Below are 27462 nucleotides of genomic sequence, written 5' to 3'. Positions count from 1 at the left end.
CCCTGGACATCGCACAAGCCAGAGCAGAGAGACGAGAAGAGCGGTCTCTGCCCAAGTTTCAGTCGTCTGGTCCAGGGGCTCCAGCCAGAGAACGGGAATCCGGTGGGGAGCGGAGGGAGTTCTCCCAGACCCGCTGGCTCTGCCCCGGCTGGGAAGGCCAGGCCTGCCCCGCGTTAAGCGAGCCAACCAGACAGAGAGCTCTTTGTGCTGCCAATCCTGGCCCACCGCTGCAAGGGGGTCAGAGCTGGAGTTCCCAGCTATATTCCCAGGGCTGGGGGCGCTGGGGTGGGGGTTGGGGAGGAGGGAGGGACAGAAGGAAGGGAGGTCACTCAATGCAGCTTTCTTTGGTGGCAAATCTTCTGGGCAGAAGCCTCCTCCAAACACCCTGAAGGGTTAAAGTAACAGCAGAGGGGGAAAGAAAAGGAGAAAAAGAAGACCTTGGCTGAACCTTGAAAGGAGGTTGGGGGGTGCTGGGGCGGGGAGGGGAGGAGGAGAAGGTGGTGGAGGAGGAGGAGGTTGGAATATGCCAACCAGGAGCCAGACCTTCTGGGTAGGGGGATGACCAGGCAGGGCCCAGCATATTGGTGGGGTACAGGGGACCCCTAGAGCCGTGGAACTGAAAACTGAGCCCCTTCTGCTCCTCTCTTCCCAAGGTCTCTTAACAGCCATATGAGCAGTCCCTGCATATTCATCATTCATTCAGTTGTATGTATCAAGTGCTTACTGTGTGCAGAGCCCTGTACTAAGCACTTGGGAGAGTACAATGCAGCAGTATACAGACTCATTCCCTGCCCGCTTTGAGTGTACAGTCTAGGGCGGGGAGACAGGCATTAATATAAATAAATGACAGATATTTCCATAAATGCTGTGGGGCTGGGTGGGGGATGACAAAGGGAGCAAGTCAGGGTGACACAGAAGGGAGTGGGAGAAGAAAGGAGGGCTTAGTCAGGGAAGGCCTCTTGGAGGAGATGTACCTTCAATAAGGCTTTGAAGGCAGGGAGAGTAATTGTCAGATTTGAGGAGGGAGGGCGATTCAGACCAGAGGCAGGACGTGGGCGAGTGGGAGAGATAGATGAGATGAAGGCACAGAGAGAAGGTTTGCATTAAAGGAGCAAAGTGTGAGGGCAGGGTTGTAGTAGGAGAGGGGCACATCCGCCCCGTGTGACCCAATGGAGCGGCTGGGGCAGGACCAGGCCGGGGTCACCTGATGGGCTGCCAGCACCTTCCCTCTGGGTACTTGAAGGGGGCGAGCTCTTCTCCGATGCCAGCAATCCTGCCAACTCCAGGGGAAGGGAGACGCTGGCCCCAAAGACTGGGCTGGCACTCCTCCCAGCCCTGCCACAGGAGCCCTCTGGCAGAGACACAGCGCTTCAGTTATCCCCGGCCCCGACAATGGACACGTTGCTCATTCCTGGGACCGTCCAGGTGTCCGGATTCAATTGTCCTCAGGTCCTCCCCTTCCCCCTCGCCCTTCTCCTCCCCACATCTGTTGCGGGGCAGGGCTTGCTTTCCACCGTGGTCAGCCAGTGTCAGGAACGGCTCTCTCTGCCGTGCCCAGCAGCTGGGCCCTGAATCCCATCTCAGAGATGGCTATTGAGAGGCAGTTCTCCCGAGTCACACAGGAAGATTTGTGCTCCCTTACTCTCCAGCCTTAATGACGAGCGTGACGTTCTGCTCTGGCTTTTATTTTGGGGTGTTTTTAGGGTGTTTGTTAAGCACTTCCTATGTGCAGAGATGGGATTAGGCACTGTATTAAGCACTGGGGTAAATAACAAGCTAACCAGCTTGAGCACAGTCCGTGTCTCACAGGGGGCTCGTGTTCTTCATCTCCACTTTACAGATTAGGTAACTGAGGCAATCTCCTCCAAGAGGCCTTCCCTGACCTTTCCTCTTCTTCCACTCCCTTCTGTGTCACCCAGATTCAAGAACAGTGGATGCAGAAGGGAAAGGGAGTAGGGGAAATTAGGGCTAAAGTGGGGAAGGCCTCTTGGAAGTGATGGGATTTTAGTAAGACTTTGAAAATAAACAGAGTGGTAATCTATCATGTATGTACAGGGAAGGAGTTCCATGCCAGAGGGAGCATGAGAAGCAGCGTGGTGTAGTGGACAGAGCACGGCCTGGGAGTCAGAAGGTCATGGGTTCTAATTCCGCTCTGCCACTTATCTGCTGTGTGACCTTGGGCAAGTCACCTCACTTCCCTGGGCCTCAGTTACCTCATCTGGAAAATGGGGATTGAGACTGTGAGCCTCACATGGGACAGGGACTCTTTCCACCTCAGTTTGCTTGTATCCACCCCAGTGCTTAGTGCAGTGTCTGGCACATAGTAAGCACTTAACAAATACCATCATTATTATCATTGTTGGCCGCACCCTGTTTGTGAGGAGATTGCTTGAATGAAGAGTTCTGAATTATGGCTGGAAAATAAGATCGAGGCAAGTGGCTCCAGCTCTTGAGCCAGGGTTCTTCTGGGAGGAAGATGGTAGGGTCAGGTGTTCTCCGGAGGTGGGGAGTGGAGGGAGATGAGAGAATCGGAACAGGAAGGAGCCACATCTGAGGTCTCCAAACCGCAGAGCTAGGGCCTTGAGTTCTTCTCCAGTTGCCTGTTTGTCAGTTCAGCTTCCTGAGGTCCCGGTTGCTAAAGGTACACGCAACTGAAGCCACACCTCAGTCCCCATTTCCTCTTCCATCTGCCTTTTCAGTTTCGAACTGCTGATCGCCAAACCACCAACGGGTCCTACAAGCGCATGGCGCTGATATTGTTTGATAAGAGCGGCGGAGCCGGGACCAAAACTCAGAGGGCTGGGAATCAGGAGACCTGGGTCCTAATCCCCTCTCTACTACTGCTGAATGATCTTGGGCAAGTCACTTAACTTCTCTGGGCCTCAGTTTTCTCATCAATAACATGGAGGGAAAATACCTGGGCTCCCTCCCCCTTAGATTGGGTGTCCCAAGTAGGGCCGGGACTGTGTCTGTTCTGATTGTATTGCATCTACCCCAGTACAGTGCTCAACACATAGTATGCGCATAACAAATACTACAGTTCTTATTAGGTCTCCTGGTTCCCAGTCCCCCATACATGCCATTAGGTGCCCCCCCCCCCCACCTTCCTTGGATAAAGGGCTGGAGGGATTTAACCCTCAGGGCTTTCTGTCTATTGTGCTTGAGGACTCAGCACTGTGATATCGTTATATTGTACTCTCCCAAGCACTCAGTACAGTGTTCTGCACACAGTAAGTGTTTAATAAATATGATTGAATAAAAAAATGAATCAGTAGTGTCCCGTTTTTCTGAGAGGAGACTACACCCAGGGGAGAAAAAAACATGTCTGACCAGGAGGAGGGTCTCCCCATAAGGAATTTTGTCAAGAGGAGGGGCAGTGAAGAATTTTGTCAAGTCGTGGGGCAATAAAGAATTTTGTCGAGTTGTAGGGGGAGATAACTTCTTTCCTATAGTAACACGAGCCAAGTAATTGGCCTGTGGTGTTTAGAAGTGCCACTCCTGGGTCATTTCCCAGATTATCTCGATAACGTTCTGAAAGGTTTGCTGAATCTCAGGGGCTTGTGTGGACTTTGAGGTCATTGGGTCCATCTCCCTGCCTCCAGGCAGGACCTCACCTACCCCGACCCAGTCAGATGCAAATCTACCCTGTTTTCAGATGCAGCCTGGCCCAGAGGAAAGAGCAAGGGCTTGAGAGTCAGAGGGCCAGGTTTTTAATCCCAGCTCTGCCACTCGCCTGTTGTGTGACCTTGGGTAAGTCACTTGACTTCACTGTGTCTCAGTTTCCTCAGCTGTAAAGTGGAGATTCAATATCTGGTCTTTTTATGGTATTTGTTAAGCGCTTGCTATGAGTCAAGCACTGTTCTAAGCACCAGGGTAGGCAGAGTTCAGTTAGGTCAGACACAGTCTCTGTCCCGCATGGGGCTCACAGTCTAAGTGGAAGGGAGATCAGGTATCAAATACCCATTTTACAGTTGAGGAAACTGAGGCACAGAGAAGACAAGTGACTTCCCAAAGGTCACACAGGAAGCAGTTGGCAGATCCGGGATTAGAACCCAGGTCCTCTGACTCCAAGACCTGTGCTTTTTCCATTAGGCCATGCTGTTCCTCCTTCCTACTTAGACTGTGAGTCCCACGTGGAACTGGGGCTGTGTTCGTCCTGATTGACTTGTATCTACTCCAATGTGTAGAACAGGGCTCAACACAAAATAAGCGCTTAGTAAATGCCATAATTAATTAATTTTCAAAGAAGGAGATTCTCTGGCTCCATTGCATTTCTCCACTGCCCTCCTCTCTTCACATCATTCCTCCATTGGCTAACTTCAGTCCTTCCTGTGAGACAGGTTGGCCCGCAAACAATTACTGGCCCTGATGAGGAGTCTGTGTGCCGTACAGGGAAAATCCAAAGCCCTGCCTTGCCCCAGCTCGATGCAGAGGTAGCAGTTGGGAGGGATTTTTTTTTTTTGGAGTCTTCTTGAGGAACGTTTGCCGTGCCACTGTCTCTAGACTGTAAGCTCGTTGGGGAACTTGATATATTATAAATTAGTCCTAATAATGCCTATCTCCCTCTCTAGACAGTAAGCTTGTTGTTGGGTAAGGAATGTGTCTTCCAACTCTTGTCTTGTACTATCAGTTCAATTCAGTCATGTTTATTGAGTGCTTACTGCATACAGAGCACATTCTAAACAGTTGGGAGAGTACATTAAAACAATAAACAGACACAGTCCCTGCCCACAACCAGCTTAGAGTCTGGAGGGGGAGACAGACATTTATATAAATAAATAAATAAATTATAGATCTGTAAATAAGTGCTGTGGGGCTGGGAGAGGGGATGAATAAAGGGAGCAAGTCAGGGTGACACAGAAGGGAGTGGGAGAAGAGGAAAGGAGGGCTTAGTCAGGGAAGGCCTTTTGGAGTAGATGTACCTTCAATAAGGCTTTGAAGGGGGGAGAGTATCTGATGCTTAGTGTAGTGCTCTGCACATAGTAAGCACTGAATAAATACCACTGACTGACTGGGCAGGGAATGTGTCTATAGTTATGTTGTACTTTCCCAAACGCTTAATATGGTGCTCTGCACACAGTAAGTGCTCATTAAGTACGAGTGACTGACTGACTGACTCTTTCCCCACCTCTCTGCCCAAGCTCGCCCCTTCCCATCCATCTCTCCAGCCTGAGCTAGCCCTCCTTGCCTGTTGCTGGATTTTGCCTGCCTCACACCATCTCTGAAAGCCACGATGGGGCCCCTGAAGCCCGGCTGTCTTGAGGGGCCCCAAGAGGAAGTGATAACAGTTTTGGGGTCTTCCTGGTTGCTGACCGAGACTCCCTCCTTCCAGCATCCGGCCGGGGGGAGCAGGCCGGGGTGGTTGCGACCATTTCCCCGAAGAGAAGGCCCAGAGAGGGGAAGTGGCTTACCCAGGGTCATCCAGGAAGTTGGTAATGGAAGCCATAGCAAAACCTCAGGTGGCCCAAAAGAGGAGGCCAGAGAACTGACTCACTGAGGCCGGGATCCCTCCCGATCGACGCTGTCCTGCAAACGGTTGATGTTTCAGGGAGTCGCCAAACAGACAGCAGGAAAAACAGGTCTGAAGGCTGAGTTCCCAGCTGAAAGGGGACATACCAGAGGCCCGTGTAAGCAAGCAGGTGTGAGGAGGCCCTGGCCCCAAGGTTCCCCAAAAGGCCCAAAGCTGTGGGGGAGTCCCGATGTCCAGGACATTCCAGGTATGCCGTCTGAGTTGCCTGGAAATCGGGGTGTGGATGGCATCTTCCCCTAAGAGGAGTTTCAACTGTAGCAGGAGGGATTTTGATGAGAAATCGGCAGTAATAATTATAGTAATTGTGGTGTCTGTTCAGTGCTTTCTATGTGCCAAGCACTGTTCTAAACACTGGGGTAGATACAAGGTAATTAGGATGGACATGGTCCCAGTCCCACATGGGGCTCACAGTCTTAATCCTCATTTTACAGATGAGGTAACTGAGGCACCAAGAAATTAATTGACTTTCCCAAGGTCACAGAGCAGTCATGTGGCAGAGCTGGGACCAGGTCCTTCTGACTCTCAGACCTGTGCTGTATCCACTAAGATCGCGATACTAGAATATAAGGCCAAGAGAAGACTCCGTTTGGGTAACGTAGAGGCAGTCGGTCTGAAGGCAGGGCGTGATTGAGTTGGCCTAGGGTTGTCCCTTCCAGCTCAGGAAGGTTTTGAGCCTCAAAGGGAAGCAGCATAGCCTAGTGAGTAGCGCACAGGTCTGGAAATCAGAGGGACCTGAATTCTAATCTCGGCGCCACCACTGCTCTGTGACCTTGGGCCAGTGACTTAACGTTTCTGTGCTTCAGTTATCTCATCTGTAAAATGGGGAATAAGACTGTGAGCCCCATGTGGAATTAGCTTATATCTCTCCCAGCGCTTAGTACAAAAGAAAAAAGGCCACAACATCCTGAATTTCCCAGTGGCCGAACTCTGGTCCCAAGAAGGAAAGCACGGTACTGGAAGGGAAAGGCCTCCTCCCGAGTCACCGGCGGCCTAGGAGTCGCCAAGAGTAATTTTCCAGAACCCCCTGGAGTTGGTTGGGCAGCCAGGTAGTCTGCTGCAGCTTCTCTCTCCTTCAAAGCCACGGAGCCTCCTGGGATGGCATGGGAGAGTGAATCAGATGGGAGCGTGCCCCGGCACGTCCGGGCGGGCTCCTCCCACGGAGCCGGGCCTGCTGGTTCCGCTCTGGCCGGGATTCTGGCGACCCCCTCTCCTGGGTCCCCCCCGGGCCGGGGCGAACAGCCCCTCTCAATCCTCGATGCCCCCCCCTTGCCTACTCCTTTAGAGATCCCCCACTGGAGACAGAAGGAGCCTCCGGATGAACCCTGGGAGCGAATGTGCGGCAGAGTATTTCAGCACTCTGGCCTGGCTTCTCCAGGCCATCCAGAGGTCAACAACCGATGTCGGCAGCTCCAAATGTCACCCCGCTACGCTGGGCTCGCAGCTTCTGCTGAGTAAACAGTCCGTGGAAACTGGCGGTGGAGAACAGTGTGGCTTGGACTTTTGTTCTTGATTTGCCTGCTTTGATTCACGCAGGATGAGGGTCGAGGGGAAAGCTGGCCAGGATGGGGCTCGCTCTCAAAGTGACCTGCAAAGGTCACTTTTTGTATACCCCTCCAATTAGTCAGTCAGTCCGTCAATGGTATTTATTTATTGTGATTGTTAAGCACTTACTTTGTGTCTAGCACTGTTCTAAGCTCTGGGGTGGATACAAGTTTAGCGGGTTGGACACAGTCCCTGTCCCCCATGGGGCTCACAGTCCAAGTAGGAGAGAGAAAAGGTAGTGAATCCCCATTTTAAAGTTGAGGATACTGAGGCCCAGAGATGTTTATTGAGCATTTCCTGTGTGCAGAGCCCTGTGCTAAATGCTAGTTGGATACCTCCTGAGTCTGCTTGTGCGAGCGGCGGGTCTCAATGAAGCTCTGGCTATTTGGGTGGGCGGGGGTACTAGGGAGCTCCCCGCTCTTCCAGGCGTGGTTTTCCGGAGCAGTGGAGGATCTTTGCACTCTGTTTATTCATCATCATCAATCGTATTTATTGAGCGCTTACTATGTGCAGAGCACTGTACTAAGCACTTGGGAAGTACAAATTGGCAACATATAGAGACAGTCCCTACCCAACAGTGGGCTCACAGTCTAAAAGATCCACACCTCCTTGATAATGACAGGCCTTCTCAGTCAAGGGCTCCTTTTCCATATGGTTAGACCTCTCACAAAACAGCAGTCTCTTGGACCTCTTTTATTATTGTGTATGTCCCAGGCCTGCAGTGCTGGTCCATCCCCCTCATCCTTTTTTTTATGGTATTTGTTAAACACTTACTTTGTAACAGGCACTCTTCTAGATGCTCAGACACAAGCTAATCGTCCTGTCTCACATAAGGCTCACAGTCTTAATCCCCATTTTGCAGTTGAGGTAACTGAGGCATAGAGAAGTGAAGTGACTTGCCGAAGGTCATTCATTCATTCAATCATATTTATTGAGCGCTTACTGTGTGCAGAGCACTGTACTAAGCGCTTGGGAAGTACAAATTGGCAACATATAGAGACGGTTCCTACCCAACAGCGGGCTCACAGTCTAGAAGGGGGAGACAGACAACATAACAAAACATATTAACAAAATAAAATAGAGTAAATATGTACAAGTAAAATAGAGTAATAAATATGTACAAAATGTACAGGTGCTGTGGGGAGGTGAAGGAGGTAAGACTGGGGGGGAGGGGGAGGAGGGAGAGAGGAAGGAGGGGGCTCAGTCTGGGAAGGCCTCCTGGAGGAGGTGAGCTCTCAGTAGGGCTTTGAAGGGAGGAAGGGAGCTAGCTTGGCGGATGTGCGGGGGGAGGGCATTCCAGGCCAGGGGGAGGACGTGGGCCGGGGGTCGACGGTGGGACAGGTGAGAATGAGGCACAGTGAGGAAGTTAGGGGCAGAGGAGCGGAGGGTGCGGGCTGGGCTGGAGAAGGAAAGAAGGGAGGTGAGGTGGGGGGGCGGTGAGGTGATGGAGAGCCCTGAAGCCAAGAGTGAGGAGTTTTTGCCTGATGCGTAGGTTGATCGGTAGCCACTGGAGATTTTTGAGGCGGGGAGTAACAAGCCCAGAGCGTTTCTTTACAAAGATGATCCGGGCAGCAGCGTGAAGTACATATTGAAGTGGGGAGAGACAGGAGGATTGGAGATCAGAGAGGAGGCTGATGCAGTAATCCAGTCGGGATAGGATGAGAGATTGAACGAGCAGGGTAGCGGTTTGGATGGAGAGGAAAGGGTGGATCTTGGCGATGTTGCGGAGGTGAGACCGGCAGGTTTTGGTGACGGATTGGACGCTTCTCCAAGGTCACACGGCACACGGCAGACAAGTGGCGGAGCCAGGATTAGAACCCAAGTGCTTCTGAGCCCCTGGCCTGTGCTCCCTCCACTGTCACACTGCTTCTCTCGCCAGAGGCAGCCTGCCTGCTCACTAGTGGAGGCAGAAGCAAGGAGGGAGGCTCCTTTCCTGTTTACCCACCTTACCTCCCACATGGTATCCACATTCTTGAGATGTGCTTAACAAATACCATAAAAAAGAAAAAAATTCTTCCTTCCCTCAGTCACCTGTCCTGGTGGACTGACTTCATGTCTCTCTTCTTCCCCAGCGAAGACAGTAGCGCTTTGGATGTATTTGAGCCAGGTAGGACCTAGAGTCTAGAGAAGTAGCATGGCCCAGTGAAAAGAGCATTGGCCTGGGAATCAGGGGACCTGGGTTCTAATCTCGGCTCCACCACTCGCCTTCCGCGTGACCTCGGACAAGTCACTTAACTTCTCTGTGCCTCAGTTGCCTCATCTGTAAAATGGGGATTAAGATCGCGAGCCCCATGTGGAACGTGGACTGTGTCAACCTGATTAGCTTGTATCAGAGAAACAGCATGGCTCAGTGGAAAGAGTATGGGCTTGGGACTCAGAAGTCATGGGTTTGAATTCTGGCTCTGCCAATTGTCAGCTGTGTGACTTTGGGCAAGTTACTTCACCCCTCACATCCAAGCCGTCACCAAAACCTGCCGGTCTCAGCTCCGCAACATTGCCAAGATCCGCCCTTTCCTCTCCATCCAAACCGCTACCCTGGTAATTCAAGCTCTCATCCTATCCCGTCTGGACTACTGCACTAGCCTTCTCTCTGATCTCCCATCCTCGTGTCTCTCTCCACTTCAATCCATATTTCATGCTGCTGCCCGGATTATCTTTGTCCAGAAACGCTCTGGACATATTACTCCCCTCCTCAAAAACCTCCAATGGCTACCAATCAATCTGCGCATCAAGCAGAAACTCCTCACCCTGGGCTTCAAGGCTCTCCATCACCTCGCCCCCTCCTACCTCACCTCCCTTCTCTCCTACTACTGCCCAGCCCGCACCCTCCGCTCCTCCACCACTAATCGCCTCACTGTACCTCGCTCTCGCCTGTCCCGCCATCGACCCCCGGCCCACGTCATCCCCCGGGCCTGGAATGCCCTCCCTCTGCCCATCCGCCAAGCTAGCTCTCTTCCTCCCTTCAAGGCCCTGCTGAGAGCTCACCTCCTTCCAGGAGGCCTTCCCAGACTGAGCCCCTTCTTTCCTCTCCCCCTCGTCCCCCTCTCCATCCCCCCATCTTACCTCCTTCCCTTCCCCACAGCACCTGTATATATGTATATATGGTTGTACATATTTATTACTCTATTTATTTATTTATTTTACTTGTACATTTCTATCCTACTTATTTTATTTTGTTGGTATGTTTGGTTCTGTTCTCTGTCTCCCCCTTTTAGACTGTGAGCCCACTGTTGGGTAGGGACTGTCTCTATGTGATGCCAATTTGTACTTCCCAAGCGCTTAGTACAGTGCTCTGCACATAGTAAGCGCTCAATAAATACGATTGATTGATTGATTGATTCTCTGTGCCTCAGTTACCTCATCTGTAAAATGGGAATTAAGACTGTGAGCCCCATGTGGCTTAGTGAGAAGTGTGGTTCAGTGGAAAGAGCACAGGCTTTGGAGTCAGAAGTCATGGGTTCAAATCCCAGCTCTGCCAATTGTCAGCTGTGTGACTTTGGGCAAGTCACTTCACTTCTTTGTGCCTCAGTTACCTCATCTGTAAAATGGGGATTAAGACTGTGAGCCCCACTTGGGACAGCCTGATCACCTTGTAACCTCCCCAGCGCTTAGAACAGTGCATTGCACATAGTAAGCACTTAGTAAATGCCATCGTTATTATTATTATCTACTCCAGAGCTCGGTATGGGGTCTGACACAGTAAACACTTACCAAATACCATTAAATTAAAAAAAAAAGAATGACTGGAGGACCTTCCTGCCGCAGTTTCCCTTCTAGCTTAACTCTGGAGACTGCATATAATGAACGTCATTTCCAAACCTCTTCTCCAGAATCGGCTCTTTCAACAGGCGATCTGGTGTGTTGAGTAAACTTAAGAAATTGCACTTCAGAGTGGTATTTTGCTTACACTCTCTACCAAATATTTATACAAATTCTGTACTAGCAATCTCAAGGGCGAATCATTCCCGTTGTATTTCTGCATCACAGAAATGTTCCTGTCAGCCCAAGCAATTAGATCGCCATTAGACGTCTGAAATCTGAAAAACCAGCCAGGTCTTAACAACAATAATGATGATGATAATAATAATAATTGTACTTGTTGAACCTTATTATGTGCCAGTCACTATACTAAGCACTGGGGTGGATACCAGTAAATCAGCAAATGAGGCATAGGGAAGTGAAGTGGTCACAAGGCCACACAGCAGACAAGTGGTGGAGCCGGAATTAGAACCCAGATCCTTCTGTCTTCCGGGCCCGTGCTCGCCATGCTGCTTCTCTTGATACTGTGTTTTCACAAGAGTAGGAGGGGAATAGACTTGCCAGCCAGGAGCAGTGGCTCACTCTCAACCCAGTCATTCATTTCTGATGGCTGCTGGAGTGGTTTGGTTTCACCTTCTACAGAGTCAAAAAGGAGTGGTTCATTAACATCTGCGCCTTATTCAGCAATATTCTTCTCACCAGAGGGAGTTCAATCAGTCTGGGGGTGTGAAGCGCGTGGGAGTTGATCCTGTCTGGATCAGCACCAGTGTGATTTCCATAGCCAAGACCACCCCCAAATGGAAGGAAGGTGCCGGAAACGGCGGGATTAGTGCCGGGCACCCCCTGGACTTCCAGGACTCCTGGACCTGGCTGCCCTTCAGTGGGGCCCAGCTGCATATGGGTGGTGCATTCTAGCATGCCCCTGTGGCCCCCATGCATGCACTAATGCATGGCATAAACAAGGCTGGACCCCAGCCCCCATCCTGAGGGCCGTTGTTACTCTTAACATTCCAGCCTTCAGCAGAGAGGTACTTGCGGGGAGGTCCAGGCCCACCCTGAGTCTGTAGTGGAGCGAGGGTGAGGAGAAAGAGGTATTTCTTTAGTCTGGTGCACTTGGCATGGTTGATTGTGGTTGGGGGAAAGGGGAAACTTCCTCTTCCCCTCAGTCGTGGGCAGGCAATATGTCTGTCATATTGTTATATTGTCCTTTCCCAAGCGCTTAGTACGGTGCTCTGCGCACAGTAAGCGCTCAATAAATATGATTGATTGGTGCCATCAGGTACAGGTACCTTTGCCCTTCCCGATGTGACCACTTGTCCCTCCTGCCCCCTGAGCCGTTAGCCGGCCCCCACTTTCAGGTCAGTTGGGAAGGTGCCGGAGGTGTCAGGAGGATATCTAGGGATTTTTGTTTGGTTTTTTTTTTTTCGGCATCTCCGTGGTCAGCTTCAGGACCAGGAGCAAATATTCGGTGCCTAAGGTGGATGAGCGATGATGCGAGTATGGCCGAGCCGAAAAATAAATTCTCTTCTTCTGGAAAGATTTACCCGCAGGAATCTCTGAATGCCTCGCTTATCAGAGAACAGAGTGACTTCCCGCGATCTGCTTGCTGGAACATTTTTCCAGTTGACATCATCCATGCGGCGGAGGCATTGTCGATGCGGGAGTCAACTGACCCCAAACCACGCCAGCCCCCGTCGTCCCCCCTCCCCACCCAGCCACGCTCTCCAGAGGGAGGGAAGAAACGCTTTTGCTTCGATGTTCCTTACTGAGCAAAGCAATTAACGAGCCCTCAGGTTTTGTCCCATTCGAGGCCCTTTGCTGAGGACCCGACCGCTAACCTTGCTGCGTGCATATAGGAAAGGCAGATGTTCTAGATTTAAATTGTTTCCCCATTAGACACTTGCATCTCTGGGCTGTTCTGGGCTTCATCAGTTGGGCTCTTCGGTTGTGTCATCGCTGCCGCCTGTTTTGCGGGAAGCCAGCTGTAGTCAGAAGAAGTCTTGGTTTGCTGGAGAGCCACTTTATCAGTCAATCAATCCATGGTATTTATTGAGCACTTACTATGTGTGGAGCTTAGTACTAAGCGTTTGGGAGAGTACTCTGGGGAGATCCTGGTCCACCCTCCTGCCTTGTCTGTCAGCCCTCCCACCTTAATTAATTAATCATGGCTTTCGTTAGGCGCTTACAATGTACTATGTGTTGGAGTGGATCCAAATGAATCGAGTTGGACCCGGTCCCTGTCCCTAAGGGGGCTCACAGTCTTCATCCCCATTTTACAGATGAGGGAACTGAGGCCCAGGGAAGCAAAGTGACTTGCCCAAGGTTACACAGCAGACAAGAGGCAGAGCCAGGAGTAGAACCCGGGTCCTTCTGAATCTCAGGCCCATGCTTTATCCACTAGGCTATGCTGTCTTGTCTGTCAGCCCTCCCAAACCTCCACCTTATACTAGGATTACAGTAGCTGGATCTTTTGGCTAGGCCAGCAGTAGGTTGACTGCACCCTTTTAAGCCAGATGTGTCCATGGCTCCCTTCCCAGGGTCTGCAGGAGGGTAATTTCCATTGGTGTATTCTCTCCCTGCACCTGGAACATTATCAGTTGCCACCCCCATCAGCACACATTAAGCGCTTAATAAATGCCCTTACTACTCCTCTGCCACCTGCCACCGAGATCCCTGAGCTGAACAGACCGTTTCTTTTAACAGTCACCCGGTGAGGGTAGCATCCTAGGTTCCCTACGGAACTCAAGAGAGCAACGTACGAGAGACTGGATGAGAAGTAGCACGGCGGGCATCGAAGTGAGGGAGATTTTATGGCCAAAGCCTTGTTGGTTTCCTGGGCTGGTTAAGTCTGTGCTGTGTGGAGGGTTTTGGAAGAGAAGACCGTTTCCTGACATTGGGAGGGGCAAGGGTGATGGTTTGCAGAGTGGGAGTAGTCTGGGGGTGTTGGAGCAGCCGAGGGTTGTGAAAGAGCGGGGAAGTTAGCGAAGAGGAGGCCCATTGAGAGGGATCGCTGGAAGACTCCCGAGACATTGAGACATCTCGGAGAATTGCACTTGAAGGAATGGGGTGAGTGAGCCAAAGCGGCCTCCGAGGCGTGTTTGGCCCGGCCGACGGAGGGGAAAGGGCCGAGAGCCAAAGGAGGCTCCCCTAGTCTAGATGAGCGAAGATCGGAGCCTGTGTGAGCCAGAGGGGAAGGGGCAGCTCCAAAACCCATGCACGAGGAGGAAGAAGAGGAGGAAGTAGCAGCAGGACTGTGCATCATCTGCTGCTCCTCTTTGGGATGCACGGCAGTCCAGATTTCTGGGTTTGTCTCCTGGGGCCTTTGGCTGAGAGGGGGGTGGGTAGGGTGGGGCTGGAGGGTCACGCAGACCTCACTTCTGGCTCGGGTGCTGCCAGGACCGGATTTACTGGGGGATTTACACCTCTGCCAGTTTGGAAGCAGCTGACGAAGAGCAGATTGCTAAGTGGAGTGAGGTTTGTTTTTTTTTTTTAAATGGTATTCGTTAAGCGCATATTACGTTGCAGGCACTGTATGAAGCGCTGGGGTAGATACAAGCCAATCAGGTTGGACATAATCCATGTCCCACGAGGGGTTCACAAATCGTAATTCCCATTTTCGGATGAGGTAACTGAGACCCAGAGAAGTTAAGCAACTTGCCCAAGGTCACATGCTGGCAAGTGGCAGAGCCGGGATCAGAACCCAGGACCTTCTGACTCTCAGGCTCTTGCTCTATCCATAGGCCACACTGTGGGCTTCCTGTCCCCGTTGGGTGTCTTCGGGAAGGGCCGAGCGGTGTTCGGTCAGGACTGTAGACTGTAAGCTAGTTGAGGGCAGGGAACATGTCTGCTAATTCTGTTGTAGTGAGTCAAATCTCCAGTGGCTGCCTGTCAACCTATGAATCAAACAAAAACTCCTCACTCCCGGTTTGCCCAGTCTGGAGGGGGAGACAGACATTAATAGAACTAATTTGTAGATAGGTACATGAGTGCGTGAGAAGCAGTGTGGCCTTGTGGAAAGAGCACAGGCCTGGGAATCAGAGGACCTGAATTCTAATCCTGGCTGCACCACTTGTCTTTTGTGCGACCTTGGGCAAGTCACTTCATTTCTGTGCCTCCATTCCCCTATCTGTAAAATGGGGATTTAATCCTACCCCCTCCTTAGACAGTGAGCCCCATGTGGAACAAGAACTGTGTCCAACCTGATTAACTCATATCTAACCCAGTGCTTAGAACAGTGCCTGACACATAGTAAGCGCTTATCAAGTACCATAAAAAAAACAATAAAGTTCAGTGGGGCTGAGGGAATGTGCTGTGAGTCATTCAGCAGATCCAGGGCAGAGGTAGGACTTGACCCCAGGTGACTTGTGTCCCTGCCCAGGGCACTGTCAACCTGGGCTAAGCCCCAGAACCCTCTAGTCACCCCGCCATGGCCCTCCTGCATCCACCAGCATGAGGGGTGGGCAAAGCTCCTCCCAGATCCCGGCCCCTCTGCCTGAGCTCCACCAAGCTCTCCTTTCCGCCGCAGTATCACAGCACAAAAGACGACCTTTTCTCTCCTTCCTGTGAAGGAGAGATCGGTGCTTCCCCGGCTTAGAGGAGACCTTGGCCCCCAGCTGGGGCCCAAGCCTGACCACCCGTACAGCTTGGGGCAGGCAGGCGTCAACACATCCCCATGTCCTCCCCCCTAGAGCTTTCACAGGGCAGAGAAAACGCAGGGGGCAGCCCGGCACGTGTGCCACTTTCCTGTGGGCCCCTGGGCTACAAGCTTGACTCTGCTCAGACCACAGGGCTTCCAAGGATGACCACACACGTGAGACAATGGACCCTAGAAGGGAGCCCAGCTGGGGCTGAGCCAGGGGCAGCGGCTGTAGTGCCAGAGTTCATCTCGGGCACGACTTGGGCCTTGGATTTTCATTGCAGCCCAACCCTGGAGGAGGGTCGGGGTAAACCAGTGTCTCTGGCCTCTTCCATTGGGGCCGACCACCGAACCTCCACTCCCATGGGTTGATGCGCTGGGGCAGAGGCTGCTCTGTGCCTAAGGAGAGGGTTTGCATTTCGAGGGGAGGGAAGAGGTCGCCTTCGACCTGGCCGGGCAACGGTCAGGGCGGGAAACCGATCCTTCTCCCTCAAGAGCAGAACCAGAGGCGATGGGTTCCAACTGAGAATCCAAAGCCCTCAGTCAAACTAGCTGGAGACTCTGTTGCCCACAAAGTAAACTAATCAGAAACATAGCTAATTTTAGCTGCCGTCTGCCAGCTCCGCTTGGGGTGTGAAACTTGAGGCACTCCCCAAAGGGGGAGATTCCGTCATTGGGAAAATAAACGGCTTTTCCCCCTCCCAGCCTCTCCCTCTGCCTCCCTGGGGCAACCCTGGCTGCTGGAAAACCCCAGCGCAGAGTAACGTTCAGAGTTCCGGGTGCCAAATCAGGTTTCCCGGCCCCTTCCCGACTCGTCGATGGGGGCAGCAGGAACTTCCCCTGGACCGTGGTCCAAGATGTGCATCTTGGCCTGCTTTCTTAAAAAAACAACAACAATAATCATCATAGTAATAATTGCAGTGTTTGTTAAGAGCTTACTTTTTCCCAGGCGCTGTACTATAAACGCTGGGGTGGATACAAGCAAATTTGGTTGGACATAGTTCCTGTCCCACATGGGGCTCACTGTCTTAGTCCCCATTTTACAGATGAGGGAACTGAGACATAGAGTAGTGAAGTGACTTGTCCAAGGCCACACAGCAGACAAGTGGCAGAGCCAGGAATAGAACCCAGGTGCTTCTGATTCCCGGGCCTGTGCTGTATCCACTAGACCACACTGCTTTTTTTTCCATTCAGGGAGAGCTCCTGGAGGTCTCGAGGAGACTCGGATAAACCAGCTGGCTCGTAACCAGAGCCTTTCTGACCACTGTGGGTGCCCCTGGTCTATTTCAGGGGGACCCAGAATTAGAGCCCCGTTTAGGGCTGGGCACGTGTGGTTAGAGGCCTGTGATTAGCGCAGTGGCCCAAAGAGGTGCCTCCCTAGTCTTCCTTCGCCCCCAACCCTCACTCTCCAACTCCGCAGGGATTGAGGTGTCTAACCGTGAACCAAGGAGGATCCCAGAGCTGAAAACGAAACCTTTGGAGCCATTTTTAAGATGGAGTGTCTGTAATCATTGGTCCTTTGTTGGCACAAGGTAATGAATCAAGTCGGCTGGGATAGCTGCCTTGGACATCCAGATACGGGCAGGGATCGTGTCTACTAACACTATTGTATTGTTCTCTCCCAAGCACTTAGTACAGTGCCCCATACATGATAACTATTCAATAAATTACTTACAAGGGAAGGGGCAGGGCATAAGAGTATGGACGTGAGGGTGGAGTGAGGATCAAAGTGCTTATGGTGTACAGAACTAAATGCACTGACGAAGCAGAAGGGAGGAGAAGTTAGTCAGGAAAGACTTCCTGGAGGAGCCTTCTTAAAATCCCATCTCCTCCAACAAGCTTTCCCCGGTTCATTTCCTAGAACCCAACCTATATAAACCCAACAGCTAACTCTAGGATTTATGGGCTTATTTCCTCCCATCTTCGACACTTGTGTCTATATATTCAGTTATTTATTTTGACCGCTCTAGTTGAAGATATTTTTATGTTTGTCTCCCCCGGTAGAGTGGGATGGATCTTTATTTTGTCCTTCCCAAGTGCCTAGTATAGTACATTGCACGAAGTGGTTGTTCAATAAATGCTGCCACTGTCCTAAATTAGGAGTAGGCTATTTTGAATTCAAATTATAGACTACCTTTTTAAAGACTGAAATGGAGCCAAAGAACAGTTTTATGTTTTAAAAAAATACAAGTTTAGTAGAGCATCACTAGCCTCAAAGCCAGAACTGTGATAATAGTGGTAAGAGCCCAGGCCTGGGAATAAGGGGACCTGGGTTCTGATCCCAGCTCTGTCATTTATTTGCCTGCTGTGTGACCTTGGGTAAGTCACTTCACTTCCTCTGTGCCTCCGTTTCTGTACCTGTAAAGTGGGGATTCAATACCTCTTCTCTGTCCCCCATAGACTGCGAGCTCCTTGCGGGAGAGAGAGCATGATTATCTTGTACCTATGGAACATAGTAAGAGCTTAGCAAATGCCACATTTATTACCACAGTTATTAAAAAGACTTGTATGCAGCAGCCCCCCAAAATCTAATAGCCCTGAACTCTCAGGAAAGTTCATCCAGCTGGGTTTAAAAATTTTTCTTATGGTAGTTGTTAAGGCACTTACTGTGTGCCAAGCACTGTTCTAAGAACTGATTTAGATAGAAGGTAATCAGGTTGGACACAGTCCCGATCCCATGTAATAATAATAATAATAATAATGTTGGCATTTATTAAGCGCCTACTATGTACAAAGCACTCTTCTAAGTGCTGGGGAGGTTACAAGGTGATCAGGTTGTCCCACAGGGGGCTCACGGTCTTAATCCCCATTTTACAGATGAGGTAACTGAGGCACAGAGAAGTGAAGTGACTTGCCCAAAGTCACGCAGCTGACAATTGGCAGAGGCGGGATTTGAACCCATGACCTCTGACTCCAAAGCCCGTGCTCTTTCCACTGAGCCACATGGGCACGGTCTTAATCCCCATTTTACAGATGAGATGATTGTCGTTTAGAGAAGTGAAGTGACTTGCCCAAGATCACCCAGCAGATGAGTGGTGGTGCTGGGACTAGAACCCAGGTCCTTCTGACACTGTGTTCACAGAGTAGGTGTTCTTGTGCTGATGTCCTACTCAATCCTGAGAGTGAATGGGCCCTTGACTTCTGTTAACACCAAGCTCCTGAACTTCCATGACCTCCTTCCACTCCCCAGCATTCACGTCAGCACTCCTGGCGCTTTCTGATTACCTGTCATGCCTCAGAAGCCGACAAGAGCGTTACCCTCCCAACAGCTGCGAGGGAAGTGCCACTGTGCCTTCCCTCAGTTTCCTCATCTAGAACCAGCGGGTGATAAGGAAGCAGCCTGGCTTGTTCCAGGATTAGGCCCAGAACCTCCCATACGGTGCTCCCTCCCCAAAGCCAAACTGCTTTTGTGGGCCTCTGTGGGGACAAGTCAGGCCAGAGAATCAGGAGCCATCATCATCATCATCATCATCAATCGTATTTATTGAGCGCTTACTATGTGCAGAGCACTGTACTAAGCGCTTGGGAAGTACAAATTGGCAACATATAGAGACAGTCCCTACCCACCAGTGGGCTCACAGTCTAAAAGGGGGAGACAGAGAACAAAACCAAACATACTAACAAAATAAAATAAATAGAATAGCTATGTACAAGTAAAATAAATAAATAAATAAATAAATAAATAGAGTAATAAATATGTACAAACATATATACATATATACAGGTGCTGTGGGGAAAGGAAGGAGGTAAGATGGGGGGATGGAGAGGGGGACAAGGGGGAGAGGAAGGAAGGCGATCAGTCTGGGAAGGCCTCCTGGAGGAGGTGAGCTCTCAGCAGGGCCTTGAAGGGAGGAAGAGAGCTAGCTTGGAGGATTGGCAGAGGGAGGGCATTCCAGGCCCGGGGGATGACGTGGGCCGGGGGTCGATGGAGGGACAGGCGAGAACGAGGTACGGTGAGGAGATTAGCGGCGGAGGAGCGGAGGGTGCGGGCTTGCCTGTAGCCATGTGTGCAGACCCCCGAACTGGACACCTGGAGGTCTACACGCTACTCTACCGCTTCAAGAGCCCAGCTGAAGTTTCTTCCTGGTGGTTCTGAATCATTTCTTCCTAGGCAAAGTGGTAGTTGGGTCTTTATTCCTCCCTATTGGCTCCACCCACTCCAGAATAGTTGTCCCGAGAAAGACGGAGGGATGGGCCCTGAAAGGCTAGCTGGGGTTCCTTGGGCATTTCAGGGACTGGCAACTGTAACCAGGGTCTTAGTCTAATGGGGTAGCTAGTCTTCTCTGTGCCTACCCAATTGGACCTTACCATCACCGTCAACTGCTTGCCCTCTCTGAGAGAATGACCGTTTTCTCCCCCAGACTGGGGAGAGGGAGATGACTGCTTTGCATCCGTGTTCGCAGAGCCCCGCGGGGACATCGTGGAGGTAGTCCCAGCCACATCCTGACAGTTGCATAATGGCAGAAAATCCTGCCACCACAGCCTGGTCTCCTTTTCCCACAGCCAGAGACCAGGCCTGTCACCCAAGCCCGGGGACCAAGACATCTTGAATCAGCACACAGTGAATTGGATCAACCCCCAACAAGACATGTTTGGATCACATGTAGGCCACGACCTTCCCCCATATTCTTCCCAGGGCCTTTTCCACAAAGAGGAAGAAAAAAAATCCCACAATTAGAGCTGGGGTTTTGTTCCAAGTGACTAATCCTCTAGGCTGTTCCAACACGCACAATCTAGGGTCCAGTTAAATCTTTTGGTGGCTGCCCGCGCCGCTCCCCCCCCCGCCCCCCCCCCCCAACGCCATACTTTAAGAGAATCAAATGACGGGGAACTTGAATAATCTCAGATTCCTTCTCGGAGAATGTACAAAGATTACACCTGCAAGCCTCCCCCACACCACCCCCTTTCCCCTCCCCTCTCCAGTGCAAGGCAAACAGCTTCTTTTCCCCTTCCAAAGCCCAGCCAAAGCTTCTTCCTGGTTGTTCTGAATCATTTCTTCCTTGGCAGGGTGGGAGTTGGGGCTTTATTCCTCCCTATTGACTCCACCCCCGCCGGAACAGTTGTTCCTGAGAAAGGCGGGGGGCTGGGCCCCACAAGACCAGCTGGGATTCTTCGGTCCCCATTGACCAGTGGGTTTCTGTGGTCATTTTGAGGCCTAATAGTGGTAACCAGTGGGTGACAGGGAAAGCGTGATTGAGAAGAAGTCTTCTGGAGAAGTTGCTGGCCTGAATAATATTTATAAGGAGCTGAAGAAAGAAAAACTGATCAACTGAAGGATCGGGGTGGGGGGTGGGGGGGAGCTGAGGCTTGAAGATGATTAAGGGGTACTTCACTTGAAAACTAGTTCCGAGATGTTTGGGATGGGAAGTATGTGGGAACTGAACGTGACGTAGTGGAAAGAGCCCCGGCTGGAGAGTCAGAGGACCTCGGTTGTAATCCCGGCCCCACCACTTGTCTGCTTGTGTGATCTTTGCCGAGCCACTTAAGTCTCTGGGTCTCAGTTACCTCATCTGTAAAATGGGGGTTAAGACTGTAAGCCCCATGTGGGACAGGGACTGTATCCAACCTGACTACCCCAGCACTTAGTTTTGGCACACAGTAAACCCTTTACAAGTAGGTGGAAAAAAAAAAGCAGGTGGGATCCCTGCTCAGCAGAGAACTCTTATCTGTAAACTTTGTTTGGTCCCATCATGCCTGCCGGGGCTCAGTTAATGACTGATGTTTGGAGGGTGGGGTTATTTGTATGTCGGGTGGGGTGTTTCCCTTATCTCCCTTTCATATCCCTTCTACAGCTGAATTCTCTCCCAGCCCTTCCCTACTTTCCTCAAACCTCCTTGGTTTGGGGTGGCCGGGTTGGGACTGGGGGGCAGTGTCTACTGACCAGTGCTGTCCCCAGTCCTTCCAACCTCCATGAGCTCCCTTCCAACTCGGAAAGACATAATATGATGGTATTCATTAGGCACTTACAATGGGCCAAGAACACTGCTAAGGACTGAGGTAATAATAATCATATTTGTTTAGCATTTACTCTGTGCCAAGCAGTGCACTAAGCTCTGGGATAGATACAAGATAAATCAGGTCCCATGTGGAGCACACAGTCTGAGTAGGAGGGAGAGCAGAAATTGAATCACCATTTTGCAGATGAGGAAGCTGAGGCACATCGGAGTTCAGTGACTTGCCCAAGGTCACATGGCAGTAAGTGGTGGAGCTGGGATTAGATCCCAGGTTCTCTAACTCCAGGGCCCATGCTCTTTCCATTAGGCCATGGTAATCGTGTTGGGCACAGTCCCTGTCCCACTTGGGGCTCACAGACTAAGGGGAAGGGAAAACAGGTATTGAATCCCAATTTTCTGGATGAGGAAACTGAGGCCCAGAGAAGTGAGTGAAGTGATTTAGACCCAAGGTCTCCAAATGTCCAGGCTCTTTCCATTAGGCCATGGTAGCAAAGACTTCATGGAGAACAGAAAGTGTTTTGGTCACTGTCCTGAGGGGCTGACATTCAGGGATGTTGCTGATGGGCAGAAATCAATCAGTCAGTCACTCGCTGGAATTTATTGTGGGCTTCCTGTGTGCAGAGCACTGCACTAAGTGCTTGGGAGAGCTCAATACAGTAAAGTTGGTAGATACAATCACAGATCACAAGGGGCTTACCAACTATGGGGTGGGCGGGGGGAGAGTCAGACATTAAAATGAATTTTAAAGAGGGGAAGCAGCAGACTATAAAGATGTGGACATGTGCTGTGGGGCTGCAGGAGGATTTCAGGTGTTTAAGGGGCACAGATTCAAGTGTATTGGTGACACAGAAGGGAGGGCAAAAATGAGGGCTTAGGGAAGACCTTTTGGAGATGTGATTTTAGGAGGGCTTTGAAAGTGGGAAGAGTGGTGGACAGTTAGATATGAAGGGAGAGGAAGTTTTTTTATTATTATGGCATTTGTTAAGCGTTCATTCAGTCAATCATATTTATTGAGTGCTTACTGTGTGCAAAGCACTGTACTAAGAGCTTGGGAAAATATAACAATAAAGACTCATTCCTTGCCCCTAACCTAAGTGTTTACTATGTGCCATGCACTGTTCTGAGTGCTTGGAAAGATACAAGGTAATTGGACACAGCCCCAGTACCGTGGACTCTCAGTCTAAGCTAGAGGGAGAACAGGTATTGAGTTCCAGGAGTCGGCGGTGAGACAGAGGAGATGCAGTCACAGTGAGTAGGTTAGAAAGAAAAAGACATCTCAAATCCTGCCCCTCATCCCCAGAGAGCCCGAATCCTTCTAACATGAGGTCTGAGAGTATCTTGGATAACTGCAGAAGCTTGGCCCAGAAAGGTCAGTGACTTACTAAGATCACCAGAAAAAAGGTGGGACCAGAGACCAGTCCCCTAGCCTACCTACAGGACTACCTTTCCTTGGCAAGGAGGAGTCCCCATTTGGGACTCTGAACTGGGAGAGTTCTAGAGTCCGGGGAACAGTATTCTATAAATATCTTGAATTTCTTCCAGAGAGTTCAATGCCTTTTCACCTCATCTGGGTTTTTTTTAATGGTATTTGTTAAACACTTACTATGCGCCAGGCACTGTACTAGGTGTTGGGAGATCTACAAGCTAATCAGGTTGGACAGAATCCATGTCCCACACAGAGCTCACAGTCTTTTTTTTTTTTAATGGCATTTATTAAGCGCTTACTATGTGCAAAGCACTGTTCTAAGTGCTGGGGAGGTTACAGGGTCTTAATTCCCGTTTTACAGACGAGGTAACTAAGGTACAGAGAAGTAAAGTGATTTCCCCAAGGTCACACAACAGACAAGTGGCACAGCCAGAATTAGAACCCAGATCCTCCTGACTTCCAGGTGGAAGTCTACACTCTATCTACTAGGCCATGCTGCTTCTCATCTGTTCTTCCAGCCTCCAGGAGGGAAGGGTAGACCCCCACTCACCATTTTCTGCAGCCCCGGGTGGTAGAGTTATTGCCTTCGGACTCCCGACTAGGCATGGACAGAGTTAGCATGAGAACTGCAGAGCCCGGAAGTCCGTTCCTCATCCAGTCAATCAATTGTATTTATTGAGCGTTTACTGTGTGCAGAGCACTGTACTAAGTGCTTGGGAGAGTACAATATAACAGAGTTGGTAGGTGCATTCCCTGCCCAAAACAAGTTTAGAGTCATCTTCCTAATCCTCCCATTCCTGCATGGCCTTGTGGAAGGAATACAGGCCTGGGAATCAGAGGACCTGGGTTCTAGTCACTTTTCTGTGCCTCAGTTTCCCCTTCTGCAAAATGGGGATTCAGTACCTGTTCTCCCCTTTACTTAGACTGTGAGCCCCATGTAGAATAGGAACTGGGTCTGATCTGATTGTTCGGTATCTACCCCAGTGTTTTGCACGGAGCTTGGTAACTAGTAAGCACTTAACAAATACCACAGTGATTATTAGGTTTTGGGATCATCCCATTTTGCCCTTGAGCCCTCAGGCTATTCCGGCACCTGAGGTGCCCAAGATCCCTGGGAGCTGTGGCGATGAGAAACTGGTCCTGCCCACCCTTTTCCCTTCCTGCAGTCTGATTGCTGACCCTGGCCGGGGCCGGGAGAGATCCTTTCCCTCCACCGCCTGGCCCCCACCCCCTTCCTCCCCTCTGTCTCTTCCCCCTTCTCCCCTTCCTGTTGTCTCCCAGGATCCTGGTGATAATCTGGATTAAACCGTTCTCCGGAGTTGTTTGGATTCCTCATGCTGCAGCGTCGCCCCTTAAGCACTTAATCGGCTCAAAGCTGGGCCATAGCCCGGATTGGAACTAGGAAATTGGGAGCATCTCTGGCCCTGTTTGCAGAGGAGGAGCGGTAATATGAGCTGAGCGGACCGCCCCAGGCAGCCTCGCTCTCCTCTAGTACATCAGAGCCACGCACACAGGCATGCACACATGGTCTTGATGCCTCTTCTCACGCACACAGACTCTGCCCACACCCAACCCATGCATACAAACACACACACATACACACACAGGCACTCGCACGCACAAGTTGCAGCCCCTGTCCCTTCAGGCACCCCACCCCTTACCCTGCCTTTGCTGGAAAAAAGAGTTCAAGCTCTCTCTTGGATTTCCCATACACTCTCCACCCTCCTCCCACAGTTTTCTCTGAGGGTTTAAAAGGCAGGAAACAAAGCCCCCGTCAGTTAAAATGGAGCCAATCCCTCCCCCTTCACCTCCCGGTCGCTGCCTGAAGAGAAATTTAGGGGGGAGAGAGAGCAGGGAGTCCACAGGTGCCAGAGTCGGGGGAAGCTTGTCTCCTCCGCCTGTCTCGCCAGTGACTTCTGCCCACCCGGGCAGAGGGGAAGCATCTACTGGACCCAGCCTGGTTGACTTCCCCCCCTTGAATCTCTCACCCACAGGGAGGAAGTGCAGGAGAACTGCGTCCGCTGGAGGAAGAAGTTCACCTTTGTGTGTAAAATGAGCGCCAACCCAGCCACTGGCCTCCTGGACCCCTGTGTCTGCCGAGTGTCCATCCGCAAGGTGAGCATTTTCCGAAACCCCTGGGCATTATAGCAAGGGGGCAGGAGGGGAGTCCTTTGTTTGAGGTCTGGGGATCTGGATTCTGGAAATTCTATCTCCTATTCTTCCCTTAATGTGTTGGGTGCCCTTGAGCCCTTCACAGCCTCTTTTGGGACCCGTCTTTGGACCGGGGCAACCATTTTCCCTGCCCTATCTCACGGAAGGGTCGGGAGTTGGCCTGGGGTTCGGCAGAGGGGGATTTAAGAGACCAACTCAGAGGGAGAGAATTCCTCTTGGGAACTGGGATTAGAGACCATGAGGCTTTGGCCAGCCTGGACATGTGATTGAGAGGGGCCTTTGGTTTCCATAGTAACAGCACCCATCCCTGTTTTTTCTCCCTGTAGGAGCTGAAAGGTGGAAAGGCCTACTCCAAGGTAAGAGTGTTGCCAGGTGTGCCATCCAGGCAAGGGGTGAGGAATACAGAACAGGAAATTAGCAATGAGGGAAAGTTCTGTTGGCCTGCTCAGTTACATTAGGGTTAGCACAGGTCATCTCCATCTTTCCTGTCTTCCCCAGAAGTTGAAGATTTACTCTGGTTGAAAGACCTCCAGAGGAGACTACCCCATCCTACCTGGGGAGCCCAGCACAGTGTCTACAGCCCTTCCGTTTGTTTGACTGACATCCTTCCTGCTTTCCATTTCCTGGTGTTCCGACCTTTGGGGAGATGGGGCAGCAGTCTCCCCTGGCCTGCAGAACATTGTTATTATTACTATTACTAATAATAATAATTGTAGTATTTGTTAAGCACTTACTATGTGCCAGGCCCTGTACTAAGCACTTGGGCAGATAGAAGCTAATCAGGTTGGACACAATCCCTGTCCCACATGGGGCTCACAATCTTAATCCCCATTTTTACAGATGAAGTAACAGGCATAGAGAAGTGAAGCGACTTGCCCAAGGTCACACAGCAGACAAGTGGTGGAGCCGGCATAAGAATTCAGGTCCTGACTCCAAAGCCCACGCTCTATCCACTAGGCCATGCTGCTTCTCTTAGGAACATCCTCCGCTCCTCTTAGGGCACAGAAGAATCTAGTTCGCTGTTGCTTAGGGTGGGGCAAAAAGCCAAGAGACCAAATTCACTCTCCCAAGTTCTTAGTACAGTGCTCTGCACACAGCAAGCGCTCAGTAAATACTGTTGAGATTGATTCCAGTCCCAAAGGCAGCTGGAGGGCATCTGCCAGCCAGCACTTCCCTTTTTCCCCAGGACAGTAGCATGGCCTAGTGGATAGAATATAAGCCAGACTGTACACTCAGTGTGGGCAGGAAATGTGTCTGTCTATTGTAGTGTACTCTCCCAAGCACTTAGTACAGTGCTGTGCACACAGTAAGCACTCTATAAATACGATTGAGTGAATGAATGAATGACTACAGCATGGGCTTGGGAGTCAGGATCTGGGTTCTAATCCCAGCTCTGCCACTCTCCTGTGTGACCTTGGGCAAGTCATTTCACCTCTCTGTACCTCAGTGACCTTATCTGTAAAATGGGGATTAAGACTGTGAGCCCCATACGGGACATGGACCTGCTTATCTTGTGTCTGCCCCACTGCTTAGGATAGTGCTTGGCACATAGTAAGCCTTTACAAGTACAATATTTAAAAAAAAAAAAATAGGCCCCCAAGCAGAAATTGGGGTGGTCCAGTTTGTGGTTAACCTGAGTGCTTCTTGCCCCGGCCTTCGAGACCTTGCCTCTTTTCCCATGCCCAGCAGCAACCGGGAGGCCACTTCAGCACATCCTTCAGCTAGGCAGGTGGCCCCAGGCCACTCTGGAGGTCAGGAAGGATAGCGAGGCTGAGACTAGCCCTCTGGGCTCTGCTGCTCTTCTCAGGGGAACAGGAAGGGGATGGGGCCGGCCCAGAGGGAGATGCTTTCAAAGTGGAAATAATTTCTCCTGTCTGGGCCAACCAGCCGGATGCAAACAACCGCTTCTGGCTGAAAAATTAAAACCCCTTAGGAAATGGCTCCAAGAGGTTAAAGCTGAGAGCATCCTTTTCAGTCCAGGGCCCTTCCGCTATCCCCCTCCCCCCAGCCCCACCAGGGTAGCCACCGGCTGGAGAAAACACCAGCTTATAGCCCCAGGGGAAGCAGCATCTGATGGGAAGCTTCTGCTTCAGCTGGGGAGAGTCCAGCGGCGGGGGGGCCCAGTCTGAAGGAGCCAGCACTCTGGCTACTTGGGAGTTGATGGCTCACTCAGGAAGTCTGGCGATATCCCCTTTCCCCCCACCACTCAACCCTCCCACTTCCCCCAGTCCTGAAGAATGTTGTTTTCCAGTCAGTTTTAGAGGCCAGAGTTGACTGTCTAGCAGAGCTCTAGACCAGTTCTTTGCTGAGCCTTTAATCAATTCCTGGCTTTTGTGGGACCTGCTGCCTTCCTGCCCAAGTCAGTTATTCATTAACTAATGTGAAGAGGGCTGAGTAATGCTACCATTGCGTAGGTTTGGTTGGTGGGGTGGGGGAGCCTTTG

General features: G+C 51.1%; 1 protein-coding gene across 1 annotated transcript in view; it reads left to right on the top strand.

The window, feature by feature from the left end:
* The window catches only part of FAM102A (family with sequence similarity 102 member A), a 49380-nt gene that overhangs the window by 8447 nt on the left and 13471 nt on the right, over nucleotides 1–27462 (top strand). Inside the window, exons 2-3 of the mRNA XM_038745049.1 lie at nucleotides 24842–24962; nucleotides 25346–25375. Coding sequence (XP_038600977.1) covers nucleotides 24842–24962; nucleotides 25346–25375 — 151 coding nt within the window. The remainder of the gene's footprint in view (nucleotides 1–24841; nucleotides 24963–25345; nucleotides 25376–27462) is intronic.

The sequence above is a fragment of the Tachyglossus aculeatus genome, chromosome 4 (genome assembly GCF_015852505.1).
Source record: "Tachyglossus aculeatus isolate mTacAcu1 chromosome 4, mTacAcu1.pri, whole genome shotgun sequence".
Lineage (NCBI taxonomy): Eukaryota > Metazoa > Chordata > Mammalia > Monotremata > Tachyglossidae > Tachyglossus > Tachyglossus aculeatus.
The sequence above is the reverse complement of the archived record's forward strand: the minus strand, read 5'-3'. Positions and strand labels throughout refer to the sequence as shown.